Here is a 25,390-nt window from a genome sequence, read left to right on the forward strand (position 1 = left end):
AATATCATGTTTAAATTTAGAAAAAAATATGTGATATTTTTGATCCTTCGGTTAAATTTGAAGACATATGGAAACCATTTATTCAACATTCTCATATGATGTAATTTGACCTTTTCCGAATCCTTCTTATTAACTTAAAATATATGAATAGAGGAGCGGAGTTGATGACATTATTGAATGTATTCGATTTAAGATATTGGTCTAGCCTTGTTTTGTTCCGTTTGTTTTCTTATCGGGTTTAGTATTTAATTTTTTTTTGTTTTTTGGGGGGGGGGGTTTCTTTGCATTTTTTTTACTTTTTATTTCCTTTTTCTCTATGATTAACTATATTAAGAGTTTGGAAGTCTATTGCACCTGTATTATTTGAAGTCTTTTTTTGTACATGTTTATCGGTAATAAGATTATTCCAGTCTCTCTGTATCAATAATGTTATTCTGTTTATAATTGTGAAAAATCAATAAGAAGATTTAAAAAGAAAGAAAGAAAAGTTAAAAGCTTTGAAGAACAAAGCTTGAACAAAATTTAAGGTAGAATGGCTCTTGCAACTTGTAGATACTGATCTTAGCATCAAACACAAAAAAATTGGCAATGTTTACAGACAGAATCAAGATAATGACGATGTTGTATGCACAATTTTTGTGGAATTGAAAGTTGGGGGCAAGTTTAGTAAAAATGGAAAGAATACACGTTAGATAACTTAAAGTGAAATCTTGACTAGAGAATTCATACAGATGCGGTTATCAAATTATGCAACCAGAAGACGTGGAATTTTGTGGATGTTAACTGAAACTCCAAAGGAGTGTGATGCAAGAGTAAAACAAGATGTGTGAAACAAGTTTAACTCTAATGTGGTCAAAGTGGTAATTGATAGCATCATCTTAGCAATTTAAATTAATGCTTCTATGAATTCTTGCAAGAAATTCATGCACATGTGGCCAAATATGTAAATATACCAAAAAGCTGGCAGAGCAAGAACTATGCTTTTGAGTTTGTTGAGTACATCTGCTTTGTGCATCAGAAACAGATAGTGGGAGAACTGCAGAAATCTGCTTTCAATACAGCAGTTGCTGATGAAAGTAGACATTGCTGTACAGAAAATGTTAATTTTATATTTTAAGTTTTGACTGGAAAATGCAACTTCCTATAAGTCTGTGTTTGTGGGTATTTTGAAACTAACTGCACGTGGCAGTATCAGTATTGCTGAAGCAATAAAAAGATATAGCAACAATAATCTTATATATTCAAAAGATGGTGATGCTTACATTAGATGGCATCTGTCTGAGCAACATTACATTGCACAAAGAGAACACCGAGGATTAGTTGACACATGAAAAAAGTATCAATTATACAGGATATAGAAACACTGCTATGAGCAGCATATACATTGTTCAGCAGGTTGTCGGGTAAAAAAAGAAAGAAGAGAATTAGCTAATGTCACAGAAAGTGATCTTGCGTCATTTAGGCTACTAAACGGAGTAAGATCATTGTCAAGACATTTTGCTATTACTGTTTTAATGAGGAATTACGAAGTTTTAATCCAGTATTGCAAAGAGACAGTTAATGAATGTAACAATCCAATCAGCAATTACTGCCTGAAGATCTTGGCCAATCCACAATATTGATTAGCATTAACTGCCCTTAACGATGTTTTAGAAGATCTGGCATCCCTATGTAAATTCCTTGAGAAATACTGTTTGAATACAATTGAAGCACTGCAGTATTCAAAGCAAAAATTAACAAGTTACCATCACTGTATTATAGTGATACTGTTAATTGGAGTGACAAAGTGTAAGATCTGCTTGCATCTTTAATGTAAGTTCAGACATCGATACTGCGCCTATTATTTGATTTATTTAATATAAATGTAATCACTTGAGTAATAGAATTTCTGTCAATGTGTTAAGAGAATGACAAGCTTTTGACCCTGATGAAAACGTAACTAGTTTTGAATTTGGTAAAGAGTATGTTGTACGATTGATTAAAAAGTACTCAGCTACCATTATAAACTATGATGAATGCATTGCCTCAAAAATTTCATAGCAACACCATGATTTCAAGTTTGTCGTTTCTGAGAAAGTTATGACTGGTTCAATTGAGACATTCACTGGTATGTTGAACTACGTGCTTAGAAACAAAGAATTTGAGGAGCTATCAATTCTTTTTGACATCATTGGAACATTTCAAGCTTCTAGTGCTGACTGCGAATGTGGATTCAGTCTTATGAATTCAATCAAATGTAAATCCAGAAACAGACTAGAAGTTGAACATTTGGATGATCTGATGAGGGCCAATGCATATCTTTCACCTGGTTGCGAAATTAATCTGTACATTGTTGATGGACAATGGATTTGTATTAAGGACAGGTGAGAAAAAGTTTATGAAATGTGAAAGATTTCCTTTGTTGTACTATATTTCATAATACCCTTCAATTAGTACATAAAATCACAATTATGTGACTTTTCAATTTTCACTCTGAATATTTATACCATGCATAATACAAAATGAAACATTTAATGTGCTGCGCAGTTTTCAGGCCATGTGAAAATGTTCTGGTAAGAGCAATGGTTGGTCTGTGCAGCTGTAAAAAGAAATTAGGGGTAACATTGGACATGACTATGATGTATTGGAGTGTCCTTGCTGAACAACCATTCAAGCATCCTAAAATGGTCAATGTACTAATGAACTTTGAAACCAGGTAGTTTCTGGAGAATTGGAAGATACCAGAAAATGGTGTATTTGTCAACAAAGTCAAACAAGATCTACTGAAGTAAATAACTGATTCCAGGGCAAAACCTGAACACAGAGATGACAACAACGTTTTTAAATACTTTGAGAAATACTTTGTGTGAGAGCACCATCAACAATATGGGTAGGATTTATGAAGATTCATGCATACAGTAAGTGTCATTTGCCAGTTTGTATATTAAAATTGTATAAATATTTTAATTTTAGAAATTAGAAACTTTTGAAGCACAGAGGACATGACATCCAATGGACAGCAGTCACATCGCGCAGACGCCCCGTCTTTTATTAGCATATATTTTCCCTATAATTTGCATGCGACTGACGCATTTCCTGCTGCCGTCACTGCTTAGTGTTTACATGGTGAAGTGAGCTGAGTGCTGAACAGCAGTTTGACAAAAGAGCCCAGACAGCGCGACGTGGTAAGCTGCGAGCCTATGCCCGCCGTCTCCTCGACACCGGCGATGCGACATGGAGAGAAATGGAAAGAAATAAATGTGAAAGCCCGGCCGGTGCCGTTGCGGCGCTCCCGTTGTGTGGTGTTGCAGCTTCAATGTTTGCAGCTCGAGACAGGCGAGGTACAGCGCCACCAACAGGCCAGGCGGGGCAGTAGCGGGTTCAGTTTTAACCACAAATGTTAAATACAGTGCTACTGGAATCACCTAAAAACCTGCGCTTATTCATTGTCCCGATACAGCAAGGTAACTGAAGGCAGATCAGGAAGCACTGATAAACTATTTATGTAGTTTTCGGCATTCGAGCTAGACGAAGATATTGCAAGATATGATATTGGTTACTTTACGAGCTCCAGATTCTTAAATGTATAACTTGCCTCGACGATACGTTTGATATTATCATACTCAAGAGCATGTGGGAATTTAGGAGTAAGAGAACACGAGTAGTTTAGAGTTAACACGCTTTTTACACACGTTAATGCACTGATAATAGTTTTTTCTTGCAAGTCGGAAAGCATATCTGTCGTAGATTTAAATGAGAATTATGTTGATATTTGAGGGGAAAGGATGGTTCATAAAGTTTGAGACTGGCTGGACAGACTACAGAATATTTTCAATCCCTGTGCTTTTCCATTATAACAAAATACGACAAATTGGATCCTCTCAAGTAGGTTATTAATGAAAAGTGGGTGATTTCTAATGTCTTTCTTTGCCTGTCACTCTGGAAATTAAGTACTACATTTTAAAATTAACATTTTATTTAAGGGGAGATCTATTGCTTTTAAATTCTGCTTGCTGTTTTGGTGGATTTCAAATTATAACTAGGCATCCAATATTGAAAATGTAATTGCAGTTGGTGGTGCGGTTTAAAAATGAGATTTGCTTTGGCATGCATTCATGCAGTCTTGTATGTGCTCCAGTTGGAATTACACAAGTAGCTTTTATATGTAGACTGAATGTTTAAGTTTGTCTTTGGTTTCAACAGCATTGCAAAATGATTATCATTTAGACCTTAAGACATAGGAGCAGAATTAAGCCATTCTGCCCATCTAGTGTGCACCATCCTTTGATCATGGCTGATTTATTATCCCTTTCAACCACATTCTTCTGCCTTTTCCCCATAGGCTTTGATGCTGTTAGTAATCAAAAGCTTATCAACCTCCAAATATATTAATGACTTGGCCTCCACAGACATTTTTGGCAATGCGTTCCACCAATTCACCACCCCTCTGGCTAAAGAAATTCCTTCTCATCTCTGTTCTAAAGGAAAGTCCTGATATTCTGAGGTTGTGCTGCCTGGTCCTAGACTCTTCCATTATAGGAAACATCCTCTCCTTGTCCACTCTCCCTGAAACCCATCAAGTATTGAGCGACCTAATGAGATCACCCTTATTCTTCTAAGCTCCAGCAACTACATAGCCCAGAGCCATCAAGTGCTCCTTCATTCCTGGGATCATTCTCATAACCCCCCCCCCCCAACTTGAGACCCTCTCCAATGACAGAACATTCTTTCTTAGACAAGGGTCCAAAACTGCTCACAATATTCCAAATGCAGTCTGAACAATCCTTGCTTTATATTCTAGCTCTCTCAAAATGAATACTAACATTGCATTTGCCTTTCTTACTACCGACTCAACCTGCAAGTTAACCTTTAGGAAACCCTCCACTAGGACTCTTAAGTCCCTCTGCACCTCCGATTTCTGAATTTCTCTCTGTTTATTCCTTTTACCACAATTTCCTGATGATACACTTTCCTAGACTGTATTCCATCTGCCACTTTTAAAGTAAACAACCTCCGCTGACTCTTCACTATCCTGCTTGTAACTTCCTCAAAGAATTATTAACAGATTTGTCAGGCAAGCTATCCCCTTAAGGAAACCATGTTGATCTCAGCCTATTTTATCATGTGCCTCCAAGCATTCTGAAACCTCATTTTTAACAATGAACTCTTAACATCTTGCCAACTGCTGAAGTCAGGCTAACTGGCTGACAATTTCCTGCCTTTTGTCTCCCTCACTGAAAGAGGGAGATTGCAGAAGCGAGCAATTCTTGAAAGATTGCTACTGAATTCTCCATAATCTTTTCACCTACCTCTTTAAGAACCCTGGGATTTATTTCATCTGGTACAGGTGACTTACCTACCTTCTACACTGGAATTTCTGGTATACTTCTGGTGTCTTCCACAGAAGACTGACACAAAATACTTACTGATTTCATCTGCCATTTCTTTGTTCCCCCAATTGCTACCTCTCCACTGCCATTTTCTGGTAGTGTGATACCCACACTTGCCTCTTTTATGCTTAATATATCTGAAAAAACTTTTATATTATTGGCTAGCTTACCTTCATATTTCATTTTGTTTTCTGTATATTGTATGCCTTCACCACTCTTCAGGCATTATTTTTTTGAATTTTGTGGCTTCTTCAGTTAAAATATTTGATACATGTTGTGATCATCTGCTTGCTTGGATTATTTTTTTTTCAAAGACTTTATAGATTTGCTGATCAGAAGTTCTCTTGTTTTTACTTGGGCCCTGCTAATCATTTTCAAATACCTCTAAGAAATGCTACAAGGATTAACTGAAATAATATTATGTAATTATTAGACACAGTGTGGCAGAGATTGGCTACTGGTTTGAAGGAAAGCTGTTTGGTATAAGCCACCAGAACCAAGTAGCAAATGTTGAAGAGGCGTCAAATAGTAATGGACAGGAAAGAATTAGGCAGGGCACGTGGGTTGACTGGTTGAAGAGTGGTGTTTTCGGTGGGTGTTGGAAAGAGACTTGTTTGGAAAAGAAAAGGAATGAATTGTGAAGTTCAGAATTACTGTGCAGGAGCATTGGCTAACCTTGTACCTGTATCATGATTAGCCAATTTGCAACAATGTGAATAGATGGTTACAATGGGAGAGTTGCAGTGTTTATTTCTCTGATGTAAATGCACAGAGGATTTCTATTTTTAGTTTTGCTGCCTCTCCTGTTTCCTGAAGGAACCAACTATTGGCATAATTACAAAACTGCAGTCTATCCTTCTAATAGCAGAAAGTTTAAGCGGTTACTTGTCTTTGTAAGGTATCCAAACAACTTGACTCCTTTAACCATGCACAAAACTGAGCAGTTTATTGTCATTGAATAATAAGACAGACAGACACACGCACAACTCAGCAAGTCAAGCAGCATATACGGAAGTGAATATATTGTTAACGTTTCTGACTAAGACCATTCATCAGGATTCAATAAACTAGGGTTGAAGATCAGGATTTCCCAAGGTCAGCTGACTTGCTTTAGAGTGAGGTATTAGATCTAACGGCATCCGATCCATAAATATACAAAGAAAGGTCCTGTCCATTAAGCTGGTGAGACTGCATAAGTATGTTTTAAGTTCTTTGCTTTTCGTAGCATTTGAAACAATACAAAGATATTTTATAGACTCAGGAAATAACTAAGTATATTAAAATGCTTTCTTCTTGTGTAGGTGTATAGAAATTCTGCAAAGCGAAATTGTTCAGAATAAGCTACTGTTGATGGTGATAATAGTTCAAGAATTTTATAATGTGATTGGAATCTAAAGTCATTGACAATGGTCCTGTTGATTTGTTACCCCATCTCTGGTAATTAATTGGATAAGGGAGTGGTTTGTATTCCAATACTACTAGCTCACTCTTCAGTAAACATGTAAAGCTCAGAATATGTTACTTTTTGATTGGTAGTAATCATTTTTGGATGTTTTTTGCTTATGCAGACCATCTTTGTGTGCTAGCAGTTCATTTTCACCCAAGGAAAATTCATTGCAGTAGGAAAATGCTGGATTTTTAGCTGGCAATCACCTGTCAAGTCAATGTTTGTGAAATCAAGCTCTGTCTTACCTCTCCATGTGGTTTATAAACCCTGCCATGTGTGCATTTCGTACAAATTGAAAATTTTATTAGCACAGCTACTTGAAAATAACTATGATGGAAAGAGTGCTAAATATAATACTTTGCTAGGTTAGTACAGAAAAATATCGTAGAAAAGTGAAGATTTGCATAAGCAATTATAACATTATTTTGGTGGTAGCTGAAGAATGTATTAGCATATACCAATTTAAAGTGTAATATTTAACTTCATTAATGTCAATAGTCTTACTCAATATTAATGTATTGTTGACTTGAGGTTTTTGGTCCTCTGTAGTATTTAACAATGTCTTTGAATTCAGTTTTAACAGCTGAAAAAGATGGGAGGCGCTGTGAGTGCTGGTGAAGACAATGATGATTTAATTGACAATCTGAAAGAAGCACACTATATCCGTACAGAGGTAGTAGAACAAGCTTTCCGAGCCATAGATCGTGCAGATTATTACTTGGAAATTTACAAGGATAATGCCTATAAAGATTTGGCTTGGAAAAATGGTAATATCCATTTGTCTGCACCTTGCATCTACTCTGAAGTAATGGAAGCACTGGACCTACAGCCGGGATTGTCCTTTTTGAACCTTGGAAGTGGCACCGGATATTTGAGTACAATGGTTGGCTTAATTTTAGGTGAGCCAACATGTTATAGTTCAAGGCTTCAATTAATTACAGTCATATACTAAAAACTATTTTAAAAACAAGACCGTAGTTTTAAAAAACTGATGTTTCAGAGTAACAAGCAATTAATTGCAGTCTTAAGTATATACTCTTAACACCTTTTCATTAACTTGAATTTTCTAAAATCCTGTTGAGTGTATTCTTAAGACGACCAAATCGTAATATGGTAGATAAGACTTTATTTATCAACAAGCCTGGGTCTAAAAGCTGAACATTAAGTCCTGTTTACTTTTGAGGCCTATGCTTATTGATCTATATTGGTTCCTGGACTGGTAGTGTTTTCACTTTAAAAGTCTCAATCGTGCTCCTCAAATTCCTCGCTCCATTTCTCTCTAACTTCCAAATTTCTGCAACCCATCAGGGCTGGTGCCTCTTGATTTCTGCATTTCCATTTTGTTATATTTTACCCTTTTCCTTTATTGTTCCACAGTTGGTAGCTAAGACATGATTTGTTCTTAAATTTTTTAAATTGACTTTCTTGTTCTCTTTTTTCTTTAGTTGAATGTATGAATTTTTCAGTCAACTTACAAAAATACGGTGTATAGTTATGTAAGATCTTGTTGGAAATATATTTATGTGAAACACCTTGGCATGTTTTTCCAATGTTAAAGGTCCTGAATGAATTTAAGTTGTCCTTTGTTCTTTGAAGTTAAGGAGCTAAGAGAAATTTCTATTAGCGACTTGCCAAAAATTTGCCCAGTACATTTTATTTGTCACACTTTGGGTGTTTTTCAACATTCTACTGCAAGGATTGGGTAGATAATGTAGAACTTTCATAAGACCAGTTTGCAACTTGGATTAAATATTATCTGTATTGCATTATAAATCTGCCTTTGCCATAGTTCTTGTTTGCATTTAAACCTTTGGTTAATATGTGACGAAACTTACAATTCATATCAATAAGTTAGTTGTAGTGATGGACAGCTAGAAGTCATTATGGTTAACATTTGGATAAATCAATTTAGACAGGCATTCAGGATTGCTTAATGTCATTTCCAGCACACAAGTGTAAAGGAGAACAAAATAATTGGTACTTGGTTCTGATGCATCACCAAAAAAAACCACACCAAGATGAGGAACACAGTAATAAAAAAAAACACTATAAATATAAATACTTAAGATAGCTTATATGCATTTGTTGTAAGTCCACAAAGTGACACTTGGCACAGAAGTGTCTGTACTTAAGGTGACTGACTGGACAAGATAAAGTAAATGTCGTTGGGATTATGGAGGGTTGGGTTAGTGGGTGGAGGTGTGAATCAGCCATACTGCTTGGGGATCATAACTGCTTTTGAGTCGGATGGTCCTGTTGTGGATGTTCTGTAGCCTCCTCCCTGATGGAAGCTGAACTAACAGTCCATAAGCAGGGTGGGTGGGATCCTTCAGGATGGTACTGACCCTTTTCTGGCACCTTTCTGTATACATATCCTTGATGCTGGGTAGTCGTGGTGCTGGTGATGCTTTGGGCAGTGTTGACTACCTGTTGTTAACCTTCCCTGATTTCACTTGTGAAGCAGCATTTTCATTTATATTACTTCTAGTAGTTAACTATTGCAGCTGTTGTAACTGTAGATAATTGTATTATGGCTAGTAAGCATATACCATTGCATTTTGTATTCTCTGTCATATTATTTTACAGTTCTTTGACTGCTGACACAAGAAAGTCCTGGAGTTTAAGCAAACTAACTTCCATTCCAGACTGCATTCCTTCTATTAACTTAATCCTCTGCCTACAGGGCCCTTTGGAATAAATCATGGAATAGAGCTTCATGTTGATGTTGTCGAATATGCCAACCAAAAGCTTGAGAGCTTCATCAAGAATAGCGATAGTTTTGATAAGTAAGTACTCTAGATCATGAGCTAAACATTTCTAATTGATTAGATATTAAGAATGAATCAGTGTTAAAAGTGAAGCTGCTTGTTTTAACAATGAAAATTTCACAAATTGTATTGATTAATTCAGACCAATTTCAAATTGTATTGAATGTTTGAAAATACCTATTGTGCAAGGTAGCAATCCATGTTTTTGTGCTGACTTTGCCATGGAAATAATTGCAAATCCAATTTTTACATCCAATATTTATAAGGTTTATATATAAGCCTGAATGTTCATTCTTATTGGTGGCCAATCCAAAATTTTGAATATTTGGCATCTGATTGTTTGACGTCATGCTTGTTGGTCTGCACTGAGAGCCAGCGTCCAGAGTGTAAGGGGATGTACAGCAAAATCTGGTGATTCAGACTATGGCATGGCTTTGGGACTGTGGTAGGAGTTGGGGTCAGAAACAGGAGAAGTCATGTCTAGCCAAAGCTGGGGTTAGAAGTGCCTGAATATTTTCTATTCCTTTCACTGGAATATTTTTATACCGCTGTTATTTTACGAATAATTCCATTCAGTGGTGCTGTGCTTCCAAAAAAATACTTCAAAATAATCTTTAAGGGAACAATCAAAACTGAATATGGTATTCAGGGTGTTTAGTTTTGCTCCTGCTTAAATATAATTCCAATCTGTGGCACAGGCAATTAAAAGCATTTCCTAATGTGGGCTCGAGCAATATTTTTTCCACTAAATGAACACTGGCAAAATAGGCTAATAAGTAGTATGTGCATAATTGTCAGGTTGTAATGCAATTGGAAACAAATAATCTTGTGCTCTCCTCCCATCTTCAAATATAAATTGGGTAAGAGCTGTTTATAGAACAAAGTTTCACATATGGAGCTGATTCTGCATTGGAATTGTTTTCTAACTGTTTACTTAGATCTTTTAATAATACAGAAAGACACCAACAAATCAGTGCTTACCTTTATCCTTGAGCATTCTGATTTTATCTGGCTTCATTGCCATTTGCATCTCGCCATTTGCAATGTAATCCATACTCCATTGGATCTTGCTTGCAGTAAATTATTTTAAACTGCCTTGTGCTTCCATTATTATAAAGATTAGGATGATATGAGATTCTGCATTTGCTGACTGTCTTAAACAACACACACAAAGTGCTGAACACAGAAGGGTCTTGACCCGAAATGTCAACTGCTCATTTCCCTTCATACATGCTACTTAGCCTGTTGAGTTTTTCCAGTATTTTGTGTGTGTTACAAAAGTTATAGCTGTGTGTTGTTAATTCATTAAGTAATGGAACTTTCACAATTTCACTTTAATTTTTTTTGTGATTTCTTTTTGTGTTGCATCACATCTGCTCTGAGGACATTCTTATTTAATGAACAGATAGGCACAGGTAGGTATGTCCCATAGAGGAAGTTCTCAAATGGCAGGAGTAGGCAACCGTAGCTGACAAGTGAAATTAAGGACTGCATAAAAGCCAAGGAAAGGACATATATGGTTGCAAAAGTGAGTGGGGAGTTGGATGATTTGGATTTTAAAAGTTTCCCAGAAAAGGCAACTAAAAAAGCTAAAAGAAAGGAAAAGATGAGGACAAATTAACCAATAATATAAAGCAGGATACCAAAAGTTTTTTCAGTTATATAAGGAGTAAGAGTTAATATTGGACCACTGGAAGTTATGCTTGGGGCGGGGGGGGGGGGACAAAGAAATGACAGATGAACTTAATGAGTACTTTGCATCTGTCCTCGTATGGAAGACACTAGCAGTGTGCTAGAGGTCCATGAGTATTCAGGGAGCAGGAGTGAGTGCCATTGCTAATACAAAGGGGAAAAAGTGCTAGACAAAATGAAAGGTCTTAAGGTGGATAAGTCACCTGGACCAGATGGACTACATCCCAGAGATCTGAGAGAGATTGCTGAAGAAGTGATGGATGCATTGATCATGATCTTTCAAGAATCACTTGATTCTGTCATGGTCCCAGAGGACTGGAAGATTGCAAATGTCACTTCACTCAAGGAAGGCAGAAGAAAGGAAATTATAGGCCAGTTAACCTAACCTTAGTGGTTGAGAAAGTATTGGAGTCTGTTATTAAGGATGAGGTTTCGGGGTACTTGGAGGCTAATGATAAAATAAGTCAGTCAGCATAGTTTCTGTAAAGGGAAATCTTGCCTGACAAATCTGTTAGAGTTCTTCAAGGAAGTAACAAAGGAGAGGCAGTGGATGTCAATTAGTTGGATTTTCAGAAGGCATTTGATAAGATGCCACACATGAGGCTGCTTAATAAGATAAAATCCTATGGGGTTACAGGAAAGATATTAGCAGGGATAGAGGAATGGCTAACACCCAGGAGGCAGCAAGTGGGAGTAAAAGAGGCCTTTTCTGGTTGGCTGCTAGTGACTCGTGGTGTTCCTCAGGGGTCACGATTGGGACTGCTGCTTTTCACATTGTCAGTGATTTGGATAATGGAATTAATGGCTTTGTGGCAAAGTTTGCAGATGATACAAAGATAGGTGGAAGGGTAGGTAGTGCTGAGGAAACAATGTGATTGCAGCAGGACTTAGCAAATTCGAAGAATGAGCAAAAAGTGGCAATTGGAATGTAGTGTTGGGAAATGTATGATAATGCATTTTGGTAGAAGGAACAATAATGTGGAGTCATTGTTTAATACAATTTAAAATCCTACATAGACTACATTACTCAAAAGTACGGATTCACCTAAAATATTCCCAGAGGTGTCCCCAGTGTGTGAGAAATGAAAGTCCCCGGAGGCAAATTTGTTACATAGTTAATGCTTTATGTCCCAGGATACAAGAATATTGGAAGCAAATATTTGAGGTCCTATCGAAGGTACTAAAGGTTCAGATAATACCAGACCTCATTTAAAAAATTTTTGGAACTTCTACGAGGTCAAATAAATTCCAGGCTACCCAGCAACAACTCCTGACCTATGGCATACTTAATGGTTAGAAAGTCATACTGATGTTCTGGAAAAAGGAGGAAACTCCATCACTCAGGCAATGGCTGGCTGCATTAATGGATAGTCTGCATCTAGAGAGGATAAGATACGTAATCAAGGACAGACTCAAGGAATTTGAAAAAATCTGGCAACCATTATTGGTGTATTTAGAAGAGACCGACAGCTGAACTAAGTGTGGGGGGCAGTAGGATCTGAACGGCACATACGGGAGAGTGAGGGGAGAGTAGGGCTTGGAAGGGGAAAGGAGACAGGGTGGTAGGGTTTCCTTTGCTTTTTGCTTGTTTACTATACATACGTTCATTTGACATTCATTATGCTATAAGAAAGAAAAGAAAAAAGAACCCTCGTCGGTTGTGGTTAAGCTGATGTTGCTTCACAATAAAAACATTTGAAAACAATAATGCGGACTGTGATCTAAATGGGAGAAGGTTCTAACAGCAGAGGTGCAGGGGTACTTAGGAGTCCTCATGTAAGTCTCCCAGCAGGTTTATTTGCAGGTTGAGTGTGTGGTAAAGAAAGCAAATGCAATGTTGGCATTTATTTCAAGGGGACTAGAACATAAAAGCAAGGAGATAATGCTGAACCTTTATAAGACACTAGTCAGGCTGCATTTAGAGTACTGTCAACAGTTTTGGGCCCATATCTCAAAAAGGATATGTTGTCATTGGAAAGGGTCCAGAGGATGTTCATGAAGATGATTCCAGGAATGAAAGGGTTAACATGCGAGGAGTGTTTGGCAGCTTTGGGCCTGTACTCACTGGAATTTAGAAGAGTGAAACCTCATTGAAACCTACCAAATGTTGAAAGGACTAGGTTGGGTGGATGTGGAGAGAATGTTTCCTCTGGTGGGGGTATCCAGAACTAGAGGGCACAGCCTCAAAATTGAGGAGCGACCTTTTAGAACAGAGGGAAGGAGGAATTTTTTTAGCCAGAGTGTAGGGAATCTGTGGAATGTTCTGCCACAGACAAGTCCATGGATATATTTAAAGCAGAACTTGATCATTTCTTGATCAATCAGGGCATCAAAGGATATGGCAAGAAGGCAGGTGTATGAGGTGTCGTGGGATTCGGGATCAGCCATGATGGAATAGTGGAGAAGACTCAATGGGCTGAATGGCCTAATTCTATTCCTGAGTCTTATGGAATATGCAATTCTAGTTTTGCAATTTTTTGCATAGTGAGATTGCGCTGAGCCATTTTAAAATCTTTTCCTCTGCCTACAGTACATTTGTAATTGGCTCAAACATCTCATAGCTGCTCAATTTTTACAGCTTTTGACAAAATCAATTTCTTTATGTAGAATATTATTTTTGGTTTTCTTTACCTTCTAAAATATGACAGTCCTATTTAGCTCTTTCACTGGTGAGCTTATTTTTCAATAAAGATAATTTGGATATGTACACAACAGAATAATCATTACAATTGTTTGCATTTGTGTTCACTTCCTCTATGTACACGTGAGCCATTTTTTCTGCACTTGCTTACTTTATTATCTTCTGATCATAGTTCATCTACACTCCCTTTCAAATAATTTGTGCATGAAAGCCAAAAATTCACATATAGTATCAAACAAACTATAGCTTGTTAATCCAAGAAACATTGATTATTATCAAGATAAACTGAACTAAAAGAATTTTCTCATATTTGTAATGTGATTTTATAAATTTAGGTTTGAATTCTGTGAGCCATCCTTTGTGGTGGGTAACTGTCTAGAGATTGCATCAGATAGTCGACAGTATGACAGAGTCTATTGTGGGGCAGGCGTTCAAAAAGATCATGAAGAGTATATGAAAAATCTCATAAAAGTTGGCGGAATTCTTGTCATGCCATTGGAAGAGAAAGTAAGTATAAATTTGGAGTAATTCAAGCTAATAATGTTGTGCATTCAGGATTTGTATAATTTTTAATCTTGCCATTTGTAACTTTATCCACATGATCACAGTTATCTCATTTTTTCAGCTCCAGTTATCTTTTGCCTTGGTTCAACAAAGTAAATTGTTATACATCCCATCCCCTTTCTTCCTTAGTTGCATCTACACATTCCTAGTTATTTAGTGTTTGTTGCTCTATTCTCTGATAAATCTATTTATTCCCTCAGTCATTCATCATGTAATACCGATATGGAAATGATTAGCATAACATCTTTCTTCCTGGACTATATCAATCTCACTCAAGTCTTCAATGAAATGGCACAATGGAGCAGCTGGTAGAGATGCTATCTTGTAGGTGTAGCAATCTGGGTTTCATCCTGACTTCAGGTGTTGTTTTTGTAGAGTTTGTACATGGTCTTGTGATCATGTAGGGTTCTTCCAGGTGCTCCAATTTTCTCCCATGCTATGAGTTGGTAGATTAATTAGGCACTGTAAATTGCTCCTGATTAGGTGAGTGCTAGAATCTGAGGGAGTCTTGAAGTGTGGTGAAGTAAAATTGAATTATTGTTGAATTGGTCTAAATGAGCTGTTTGAAGTTCAGTATGTACTTAATGGACCAAAAGATTTGTTCTCTGCTGTATGCCTCAACCAACCTCTCATTGCTCATGATGATTCTGGACCACAGAGTTATAAATATATAGTTTTTTTTCTTATGAATCATTACATGAAAATTTTGTCTCTGTACCTCTCTGCCCTTTGACAATGATTGCAGGCTATTTATGGGCATCTGTTTCCTTACCGTATTTAGCACTTCATGAAGCTAAATTTAGAGTGCTTCAGACCTTCAGTTCATATCCATGCTGACCATTAAGTGGCTATCGATACTAATCCCATTTTCCAGCACTTGGTCTGTAGCCTTGGTGATTCAAGTACAGATACTGGAATTTTGAGAGTGCCTGCTCCCACCACCTAGTCGGACAGTACATTACAGTTTCTGACCATTGGCTGCATGGAAACAATTCTTCCTCGTATCCCTTTAAACTCCCTACACTAAGTCTACAGATCCTTTTTTTTTCTGGTGAAAAGTTTCCTATCTATGCCTTTTGAATTCTGGCTCTCTCTATCAGGCACCTCCCACTATCCTCCCCCCCCCCCACCCTTGCTCAGCTCCAAAATGCACAACTAAGACACTCCATTCCACGCAAGTCATAGTAAATCCCTTCTGCACCCTTTCCAATGCAATCGCATTCTTCTTGTAATATGGTGGCCAAAACTGTATATGGTTTGCAGTCTGTTGCCTAACCAAATTTTTGTAGAGTTCTACCTAGAGTTTGTATTGTATGCCTGACTATAAAGAAGTAGTCTTTCTGCCATCTTCAGTGATGGACTTGCACATTGAGATCCTTGTTATCCTCAGTCTAGAGTCCTACCTGTCATTGGTATGTCCTACCCTTATTGATTCCCTCACAGTACATTGCTTCACACTTGTAATGATAGATTCTGCTTGCCATTACTCAAATGATCAATTACTCAGACATCCTCCTTATTGCTTCTGTACTTGCAGCTTGCTTTAGTTTGTTGTTTCCTCTCACCATGTCTCAGTTCAACTTTCCCACCTCCATTTCTATTTTCACAGAAGAACTGACCACCCAAATCTCTACTTTGTCCTTTTGGAGACACCTGAGTTCCCATTGTGTACTATGAATGGTCATATGATATAAATAAAGGTGTCATAAAGCTTAAGTTTAGATTAGCTAACAACATAGAAATCCAAGAATAGAAAGTTTCCTTGCAGAACGCCCTCAATATTAAAGAAGTCGTTTATAGTGAATGAAATACATTACACGAACAAAATTCCCTCACCTATGATTTTGTTCATTTTAATTGCTTGGGACTTGCTCTTTGAAAATTTCCCCTCTTAATGTTAATTTAAAACTGAAGATAAACATATTTCTGGATTCTTTGTTGCAGCTAACTAAAATAATGCGTACAGGATTGAATACTTGGGAAACAGAAAAAATTCTGGCTGTTTCCTTTGCTCCGCTAATCCAGCCGTGTAGTGCAGATGGCGGAAAAGTACGAACAGTTCAATTGCGTAAGTTTTATTAGACTGATACGTCTATTGATAGTCTTTTGTATTTGGTGAAAATGTTAATTTTCTAGTAACTGAATTGGTGCTTTTATCTAGCCATTTTTCTTTGTTCACATTCCCCAGTAAGTAGCTAGTGTTGTCAAACATATGCTGTAGGATTAATGATAAATAAATAAAATATGCTGTAGAGAATAAAAAAAATATATATGCTGTAGGATTAACAATAAATAAAAATGGTAGTTTACATCTTATCACTTTTTTTAGGGGTTGCCCATATTTCTTTTGGGGTTTTGTAATTTTGGGGTCCTGATAGAAATTTTACAGAAAATCATGCTGATGGGAAATATATTTTAGAATAACAAATTAAAGTGCCAATCAATTATGAAAAGAGAATTCAGAGTTTACAAAACATATAATGTAATAGCAGAATTGCACTTGACTGTCACGCTGCAATATGCGTTCCTTAACCTTCCCAATTTGATTGGCTTAGACCAGACTCTTCCTCTACCCTATTCTAAAATGTTCCCATCTTATTTGAAATTTGGACCTCCATGTTGTCTGGCTCAAATCTCAAACCCTTTCCTTCTCTTTGCTTCCTTGGTACCTATTTTGATAGGTATAATATTTTGGATCAGATATCTGCTCCCAGCTCCTATTTGGTCTAAGGGACTGAATTGATCAAGTGTCTAAGAAGGGATTGCAGGTATCATGGGACAGTTGGGGGTGAGGGAGGTGAGGGTAAGAGGAGAAAGTCCAGTGGGGGTAGTTGAAGGAGTCACACTGTTGTTACTTGTGGACGGTGGAGACAATGGAAGCACATCTCACCATTGGGACTGCTGGAAATTGCTCTTGCTGGCGTACATTTGCTCTTACCAGCTACCCATCGTGTCAAAAGTGATCTTCTGTAACATGTAACTATATCCTGTTTATTTTTTATAAACACCATACGTTGATTGCAAGTGAGCAAAGGGAATGCAAGAGTCACAAATTGGAATGTTGAAGTGATCTGCCTGTGGTTTAAGAATGGCAATTGACTTATTTTAATTCTGTGATTGAGATTAATGTTTTTATGTTGTAGGTTAAGATCCCTTATATATAAGAAATCTTTTTCCTAGACATTTTTTTCCAACAGGACAACTACTACTACTACTACGTTGACTCAGGCCTAGGGGGCTGGCGTTGGGCACGATGACGGACTCTCCACTTCTCTCTCTCCCTCATCAGTGTGTTCAGTTCATCTACATTAGCCGCGCCGCTGTCTCCTAGGAGCGTGTTGACCATAGTCTTGGGAGGGCGCCCAGGGTTCATCCTCCCATGCTTGGGCTCCCATATGATGACTAGGCTGGCAGGTAGCTCGGGGTGGCGTAGACAGTGCCCCACTAGTTGCAGCCTTCTCACCTCGATTTTAGTGGTGAGCATTGGTAGGTCATCATAGAGCTTGACGTTTGTCACCTGTTGTTGCCAACTCACATCAAGAGCCGTCCGGAGCATTCGTGTATAGCAACCATCTAGAGACTTTCGCATAGTCTTGGTGAGTGTCCACGTCTCGCATCCGTACGTGAGAATGGACCGTATGACTGCTCTGAAGATCTTCTTTTTAAGCCCTCTGGTCAGGTTCGACTTCCAGATTTCCTTCATGTTGTTCATAGCCCTCCACACCAGCGCCTTCCGTATCTTCATGTCCTTCTCCGAACTCATCATTTTTGACCCAAGGTACTTGTAGTCAAAGACTTTCTTAATGGTATCATCCTTTATGGTCTTGAGAGTACCTTCATTGCAGTTAAACGCCATGTACTCTGTCTTCGTAGCGTTTAGGTGAAGTCTAACTTTATTGCACTCAATTTCCACTTTTGTCAGTAGCTGCTGTTCTTCCTCCATCTGGTCAGAGAGCAAGACTGTGTCATCTGCAAAATCGAGATCTGTGAGCGTAACTGGTCTGACCCTTTGGTTTGTCCTGGTTTTATGGGAAAACCAAGCTTGTCATGATCTTTGGTAGCTTGACGTAGAGCATAATCAAGGACGATTATAAAGATGTAGGGTGTCAGAGTGTCTCCTTGCAGCAGACCAGCTAGGAGCTCGAACACTGCTGTTTCTCTGTCTGGTGATACAACTTCCGCCATGGTTTTTTTATAGCTTAACTCTATTGCTCTTGGTAGACAGTCTGGCTTTCAGGATTTTCAGCATTTTACCTCGGTGAATGGAGTCAGAAGCTTGGCAAAAATCGATGTAAGTAAGCACAACAGGACAACAATCTATAGTTTTCTGTGCTTTATAATGAATTTGTATTATACTTTTTTAAATAAAGGCTTTTAAAGTCACTTTTTTAAGGGTTTACTGCAATCTTTGATATTTGAAGAGCATTTGTATTTAAATTCAGGATTACTTACGAAAACTCTTCTGTATTGCACTGAACCTCAATGGCTTTAAGTTCAAAGTATTTTCTACCATTTGGAAGACTTCTGATCGCATAAATGACATTATACATATATTTATAGACTGAGGAGATCTGGTTTGCAGTTTAACTTGACAAAATGCCAGTTTGCCTGGGGCCTGTGTAGCTGGGAGCTACTTGAGTTTTAGTAGCATATGTGGTTATAGAGCAACAAACTTTCCAAATTTAATGTGAGTCCTGAGCAGTAATGTTTGACATTCACAGATTTCACAAAGTCTAATTGTGCTTTGTTTAATAGCAAATGTGCATGTTAATTAATTATACTAGAATGGTATTGTTACATGAATTACTTTCAAATGCAGCAACTATCTGAATATTCTTGTAATGAGTAGTTGCACATTCGTGTAGGTTGATTGTGACTATGCTTATGGTTGAAGTTTAGTTAGTATCTTAGTAACATGGAGAGAGGATTACAACTAATGAAATATGAAAAAACATACAGATGCTGGAAATCTAAAATAAAAACAGAAAATGCTGGAAATATTGAGCAGGTCACACCACATCAATGGGAAGAGGAACAGTGTTAATATTTTAGATCAAAGACCTTTCATCATATTTGGCAATGATAATGATTACATACTTTTAGTTGTGAAGGCCAATAGTTTAATCTGCACTTAGTTCTATTTTTTGTATATAATTTATGATATTTATATTTCTCTCTGCATCTCCCCAATAACATGCCCTTGAACCCTTGCTAGTAGATATAACAAATGATTTTCAATCCATGCAAACACCAGGCCGTGATCATCTTCATTTTTAATACTTTGTCATTGCAATTGCTGATTTCCCACTGGCAGCATTTTAAGGGTTACTGTTGACCAGTCACAATCAGACTTCACAATATTCAAAGTCAACATTAAACAACGCAAACTCCCTCGTATGGTATCTCATGGACCACCTTGAATGTTCACTGAGTCTACTGTAATTGCATTGAGCACTTAGAAAATGCAACAAAATATTGTCCTCATTTTAATATCTCACAAAGAGAGTCATATAGCATGGCAATAGGCTATGTGGTCCAATTAATCCATTCTGACCATCAGCCACACATTATTAGTAATTAGTATAAATACTTTAGTTTGTTCACTCGTGTGTTCATTCCTAGCAAAAGTAGCCTTTAATGTCCAGTCTTGATCTGTAAAGATATTGAGCAGAACCTAAAGTGTGTTTTCAGTGGATGTGGATGAGAATGCTGTCATGACTCATTTCCTGTTTTGAGTTGTACTAACAAAGAATTGCATAGTTCTTCAAGAAACACATTCTAAACCTACCTACAATGACATGCAAAAGTTTGGGCAACCCTAGTCAAAATTTCTGTTACTGTGAATAGCTAAGCGAGTAAAAGATGAACTGATTTCCAAAAGGCATAAAGTTAAAGATGACACATTTCTTTAATATTTTAAGCAAGAAAACTTTTTTATTTCCATCTTTTACAGTTTCAAAATAACACAAAAGGAAAAGGGTCCGAAGCAAAAGTTTAGGCACCCTGCATGGCGGTACTTAGTAGCACCCCCTTTGGCAAGTATCACAGCTTGTAAACACTTTTTGTAGCCAGCTAAGAGTCTTTCAATTCTTGTTTGGGGGATTATCGCCCATTCTTCCTTGCAAGAGGCTTCTAGTTCTGTGAGATTCTGGGCCGTCTTGCATGCACTGCTCTTTTGAGGTCAATCCACAGATTCTGGATGATGTTTAGGTCAGGGGACTGTGAGGGCCATGGCAAAACCTTCAACTTGCGCCTCTTGAGGTAGTCCATTGTGGATTTTGAGGTGTGTTTAGGTTCATTATCCTGTTGTAGAAGCCATCCTCTTTTCATCTTCGGCTTTTTTAGAGATGTTTGTAATGTAATTATGAAATGGCAGTTAACAGGAATGGTGGAGGTCAAGTTGAGGTTTGGAAGACCTAGAAAACTTTCCAAGAGAACTGCTCATAGGAATGCTAGAAAGGCATATCAGAACCCCCGTTTGACTGCAAAAGACCTCCAGGAAGATTTAGCAGACTCTGGAGTGATGGTGTACTGTTCCACTGCGTAGCGACACCTGCACAAATATGACCTTCATGGGAGAGTCATCAGAAGAAAACTTTTCCCACATCCTCACCACAAAATACAGTGTCAGAAGATTGCAAAGGAACATCTAAACAAGTCTGATGCATTTTGGAAACAAGTCCTGTGGACTGATGAAGTTAAAATAGAACATTTTGGACACAATAAGCAAAGATATGTCTGGAGAAGAAAGGGTGCAGAATTTCATGAAAAGAACTCCTCTCCAACTGTTAAGCATGGTGGTGGATTGATCATGCTTTGGGCTTGTGTTGCAGCCAGTGGCACGAGGAACATTTACTGGTAGAGGAAAGAATGAATTCAATTAAATACCAACAAATTCTGGAAGCTAACATCACACCATCTGTAAAAAAGCCAAAGATGAAAAGAGGATGGCTTCTACAACAGTATAATGAACCTAAACGCACCTCAAGAGGCGCAAGCTGAAGGTTTTGCCATGGCCCTCACTGTCCCCGACATAAACATCATCGAGAATCTGTGGATCGACCTCAAAAGAGCAGTGCATGCAAGATGGCCCAAGAATCTCACAGAACTAGAAGCCTTTTGCAAGGAAGAATGGGCGAAAATCCCCCAAATAACAATTGAAAGACTCTTAGCTGGCTACAAAAAGCGTTTACAAGCTGTGATACTTGCCAAAGGGCGTGTTACTAAGTACTGCCATGCAGGGTGCCCAAACTTTTGCTTTGGGACCTTTTCCCTTTTTGTTATTTTGAAACTATAAAAGATGGAAGTAAAAAAGTTTTCTTGCTTAAAATATTAAAGAAATGTGTCATCTTTAACTTTATTCTTTTTGGAAATCAGTTCATCTTTCACTCGCTTAGCTATTCACAGTAACAGAAATTTTGACCGGGGTGCCCAAACTTTTGCATGCCACTGTATGTATATATTGGGAGTATTTTAGTACTTTAGCCTTGCTTATGCAAATATATAGATGTGGTTGTGATGTTGTACAGTGCAAACATATTAATTTTATAACATACATTTTGCAAACAGTAACCTTGGAGATTAGGATTAGACAGCATAGTTTTTCATCTGCTGTGAACACAAAGGATCAGATGGCTTACTGCCTTAAGTTTCTGAGATACCAATAATTTATTTTTAAAAGACATAGCCACAAAGTAAAATCAATCTCTCCAAATAGTCACTTCATAATATGATTTAAACTCATAAATAAAATTAATCTTAACAGATGTATTTGGTTTTAAAACATTTATTTACCTGAAGGCTTGATGACATTTGTATTGCAATTCTTTGTTTAGAACAGAATTCTACATTTAAACACTACAGGTTCAATCAATTTCTTTCTTTTAGGGGGAGAGTAATATGTTTGCACTACGTGTTGCTAATTATTAGCTGGAAAGAAAGTGAGAAGGTGCTAGTTATATTGTATGGAATTATAATGTTATATCCATTTTCCTCTGGCAGCTTAGCTTTGTTGCAGTGAGTCATAATAGCAACTTGCATTTATTTCTCATTGTTTTCATGCAGAAAACATTCTAAGGCATTGATCATTGATATAACTGAGAGAGTGAGAAAAGGGCACCAAGCCAAATGAGTGGGTAAACTGTTGGTCAGTGTTGGAGGGGTTGAGGAAGCACAGCATCGAATGATAGCATTGTGGTGTGGGGGACATCTAGAAGGGAGGGAGAGAGAATGTAAGACAAATGGTGGATATAGGAGGGGTTAGAGATAATATGAAAATGATTCAAACATGTGGATAATAATTTTAAAAGCATTGCAACATGAACATCAGTGACAGATATATGGAGAAACTGTGAATTTAAACATAGAAAACTGCAAATGCTGGAAGTATTCAGCAGTCTGCAGTGTTTGCAGAGTGAAATAGTTAGTTTCAGGTTGATGAACTTCTGTCAGATTTGTTAAAGTGGCAAATGTTACGAAAGTAGTGTTGCATAATAGTAAGAGATTGTGAACCAGTGATGGGAATAGAGATTTTTTTTCTCCCATTGATGGCAGAATAGAGAATTGGGATACAGTGAAGTTGATAGCAGCAGATCCAAAAATGACGTGAGGATTTTTTTTAACATAGCAAACAGCTGAGACTTCGAGTGTACTGCTGGATATTAGTGGCAGTAGATCCAACATTCAAAATAAGCGGTATAAGTATCTGAAAGGAAAGAATTTGCAGGGCTATGGGGAGAGAACCTGAAATGATGATCTTCCATGCTGTGATCATTCTGGGAATGTATCGCAAAAAGGTTTACTTGCCAATCTCTGGAAGCAGATTGAGGCAGTTGCATTGAGAAACCTGAATAACATACATTTTTTAAAAGCGGTGTTTCTTTTGGCTCCTCTGCTTATTGGAGATCCTTTAGCTATGCAGTACTTAAAAGATTTTTCAGTAAATGTTGTAGATATATTATTTCTGAAGAGGCCAGATAATGTACTGATGGTCACATTTGGTTTCATTATCTTGCCATTTCCATTAGTTCCTTTAACTTTTTTTAAAAATCGTGATCTAAACCTCTATTTTAAAATACTAATGCATTTTATTTCAACTACTGTAGACAACTACTTGTTCTTTATTTACACTGGTCAATGAAATGGGAAATACTTTATTTACTCTTAATAAAATCAGTCCTGATTTGGAATATATTTATTAGATTTGTTATTTAGTTCAGGTATGTTTTCAAGTTCTCCTACACAACAAACCGAAAAACATATTTTTGATAACAAGAAAACATTTTGGTTCTGCCTTTATGCAGACTTCATAGCATTAAGTAAAAATACAATTCAAAGTGAAGCAAACACCTTCTCACTCTATAATCTTTTGTTCTCAAAAAGTTAATTGTTTTAATAGCTGATTAAGTTTTAATGTATACCAGTAGGTGTTTATATAAAAAATGTGAATTGTTAAAAAAATTTGTGATTCCACAGCTTCAGTTAGTGTTGGAAGCCTCCAAGAATTAACTCGGATCTGCATTCGTCGGACTATAAAAAACACAATAAATCAGGACAAGGCAAATAACGGAGTTCCTCCGAAGGTTCCATTCAGATTTAAACGAAGGCGGATCCGCAAGAGACGAATGGATGCAATTGTGTTGGTTGATAAGCAGGTCTTTGCAAGTCGAATATCAAATCCTTTTGACAACAACAATAACAATGAGAACTTGGAGGATGCTAAGCGAGATGATGATGAAAAAGAGTACTGCGACTTTAAACCAGACCCTCCGTTATATCTGCTTCGAGAAAAGATCTTGAGCCTGCCTTTACCAGAGCCATTAAAATTATATCTGTTGTACTACAGAGATAAATAAATCTTGAAAATAACTGCGAGTATTAACTGTAATATTGCACTTAAGTTAAAATTCAAAAAAATAAAGGGACATATACTGCAATGAAGTAAGTGAGCACTTTTACAAATTTGTTTCGATTAGCAATTTCCTATTAATAGTTTCATACTAAATTTTGTTTTCATTTAAGACAAAGTTATAGAAGTACTCGTGTAGAGTATTTGCAAAACTACAGTATGCTTTGCTCTGCTGTACATTTAATGCATTGTTTGTGACTTGCACTCCCAAAACAATATACAAAGTTGAAAAGAGGAATTTTGAAATTATTATCCCTTTGAAACTTTCTGGTGACTAGTAACTTGTTTATTTAAACAAAATATTGTAATTTGTATTTACCTAGTTGAATACCATTTAGCTCAGAGTAAACATGGTGATTTTGAGCACAGTTCTGTACTTTATATGCCAAAATTGTTTTTTAATGGAACTGGTAAAATGTAACTTTAGAATTTTTTTTCACTATTAGCATAATTCAAAAATGTTACTGCTGTAACAATTACATATTTTTGCAATTTGCTTGGTAGATGAACTGATGTTATTAAATGTTTGTTCGGTAATTTCTCTGCAATAAATAAATCAAAAGATGGATTCAGTTAAGCTTTTATTTCTTCATTTCTCATAGTCCTGATTTAAATATAGATGTTTGCAAGCTGTGACTAACAGACATTTGTAGCCTGCTAACAACATGCTCTGGAGTTTGCTTTAATTCAAGTGTGCTGATTTGTCCTGTTTTCGTTGCATACCTCTGCATGTTTGGAAAAAAAATTATTGCTGCTATTGCTTTAATAGCAAATGGACCCATATTAGCTTGCCTCTGTGGTATTTACATGAATTTTATTCATGCACTGAAGCAGTCATATACAAAAAGTTTGCTTCTTGTCCTTTGCTTGTTTTGTGTTTCTTGCATCAGGCAGGAACTAGATACATGACCCATGAATAGCTGAGTTGACTTGCAATGTACTGACACACATAAAAGTAGACTTAATATGGTAATGATAGGAATATCCAGAAGTGGATGAAAA

General features: G+C 37.0%; 1 protein-coding gene across 3 annotated transcripts; it reads left to right on the forward strand.

Moving 5' to 3' along the window:
• The first annotated feature begins 3,067 nt into the window (after nt 1-3,067).
• LOC134342775 (protein-L-isoaspartate O-methyltransferase domain-containing protein 2-like) lies at nt 3,068-24,978 on the forward strand. Of its 3 annotated transcripts, none has more exons than XM_063041340.1 (6): nt 3,068-3,164; nt 7,391-7,715; nt 9,500-9,602; nt 14,253-14,424; nt 16,426-16,549; nt 23,956-24,978. In XM_063041340.1, exons 2-6 carry the CDS (start codon nt 7,409-7,411, stop codon nt 24,333-24,335), a joined length of 1,086 nt encoding a protein of 361 aa, XP_062897410.1. In that variant the 5' UTR covers nt 3,068-3,164; nt 7,391-7,408; the 3' UTR covers nt 24,336-24,978. The 3 variants fall into 3 exon arrangements, with proteins under 3 accessions (XP_062897410.1, XP_062897411.1, XP_062897409.1); XM_063041341.1 differs by having other exon boundaries at nt 3,089-3,443; XM_063041339.1 differs by having other exon boundaries at nt 3,089-3,320.
• The last annotated feature ends 412 nt before the right edge of the window (nt 24,979-25,390 follow it).

The sequence above is a fragment of the Mobula hypostoma genome, chromosome 2 (genome assembly GCF_963921235.1).
Source record: "Mobula hypostoma chromosome 2, sMobHyp1.1, whole genome shotgun sequence".
In the NCBI taxonomy this organism is placed as follows: Eukaryota; Metazoa; Chordata; class Chondrichthyes; order Myliobatiformes; family Myliobatidae; genus Mobula; species Mobula hypostoma.

Excerpts from the sequence above, each read along its gene's own strand:
- LOC134342775 (XM_063041340.1), top strand. The coding sequence starts at position 7,409 with ATGGGAGGCGCTGTGAGTGCTGGTGAAGACAATGATGATTTAATTGAC. Across the intron at positions 14,425-16,425 it reads TCATGCCATTGGAAGAGAAA|CTAACTAAAATAATGCGTAC; the intron begins GTAAGTATAAAT and ends TCTTTGTTGCAG. Across the intron at positions 16,550-23,955 it reads AGTACGAACAGTTCAATTGC|CTTCAGTTAGTGTTGGAAGC; the intron begins GTAAGTTTTATT and ends GTGATTCCACAG.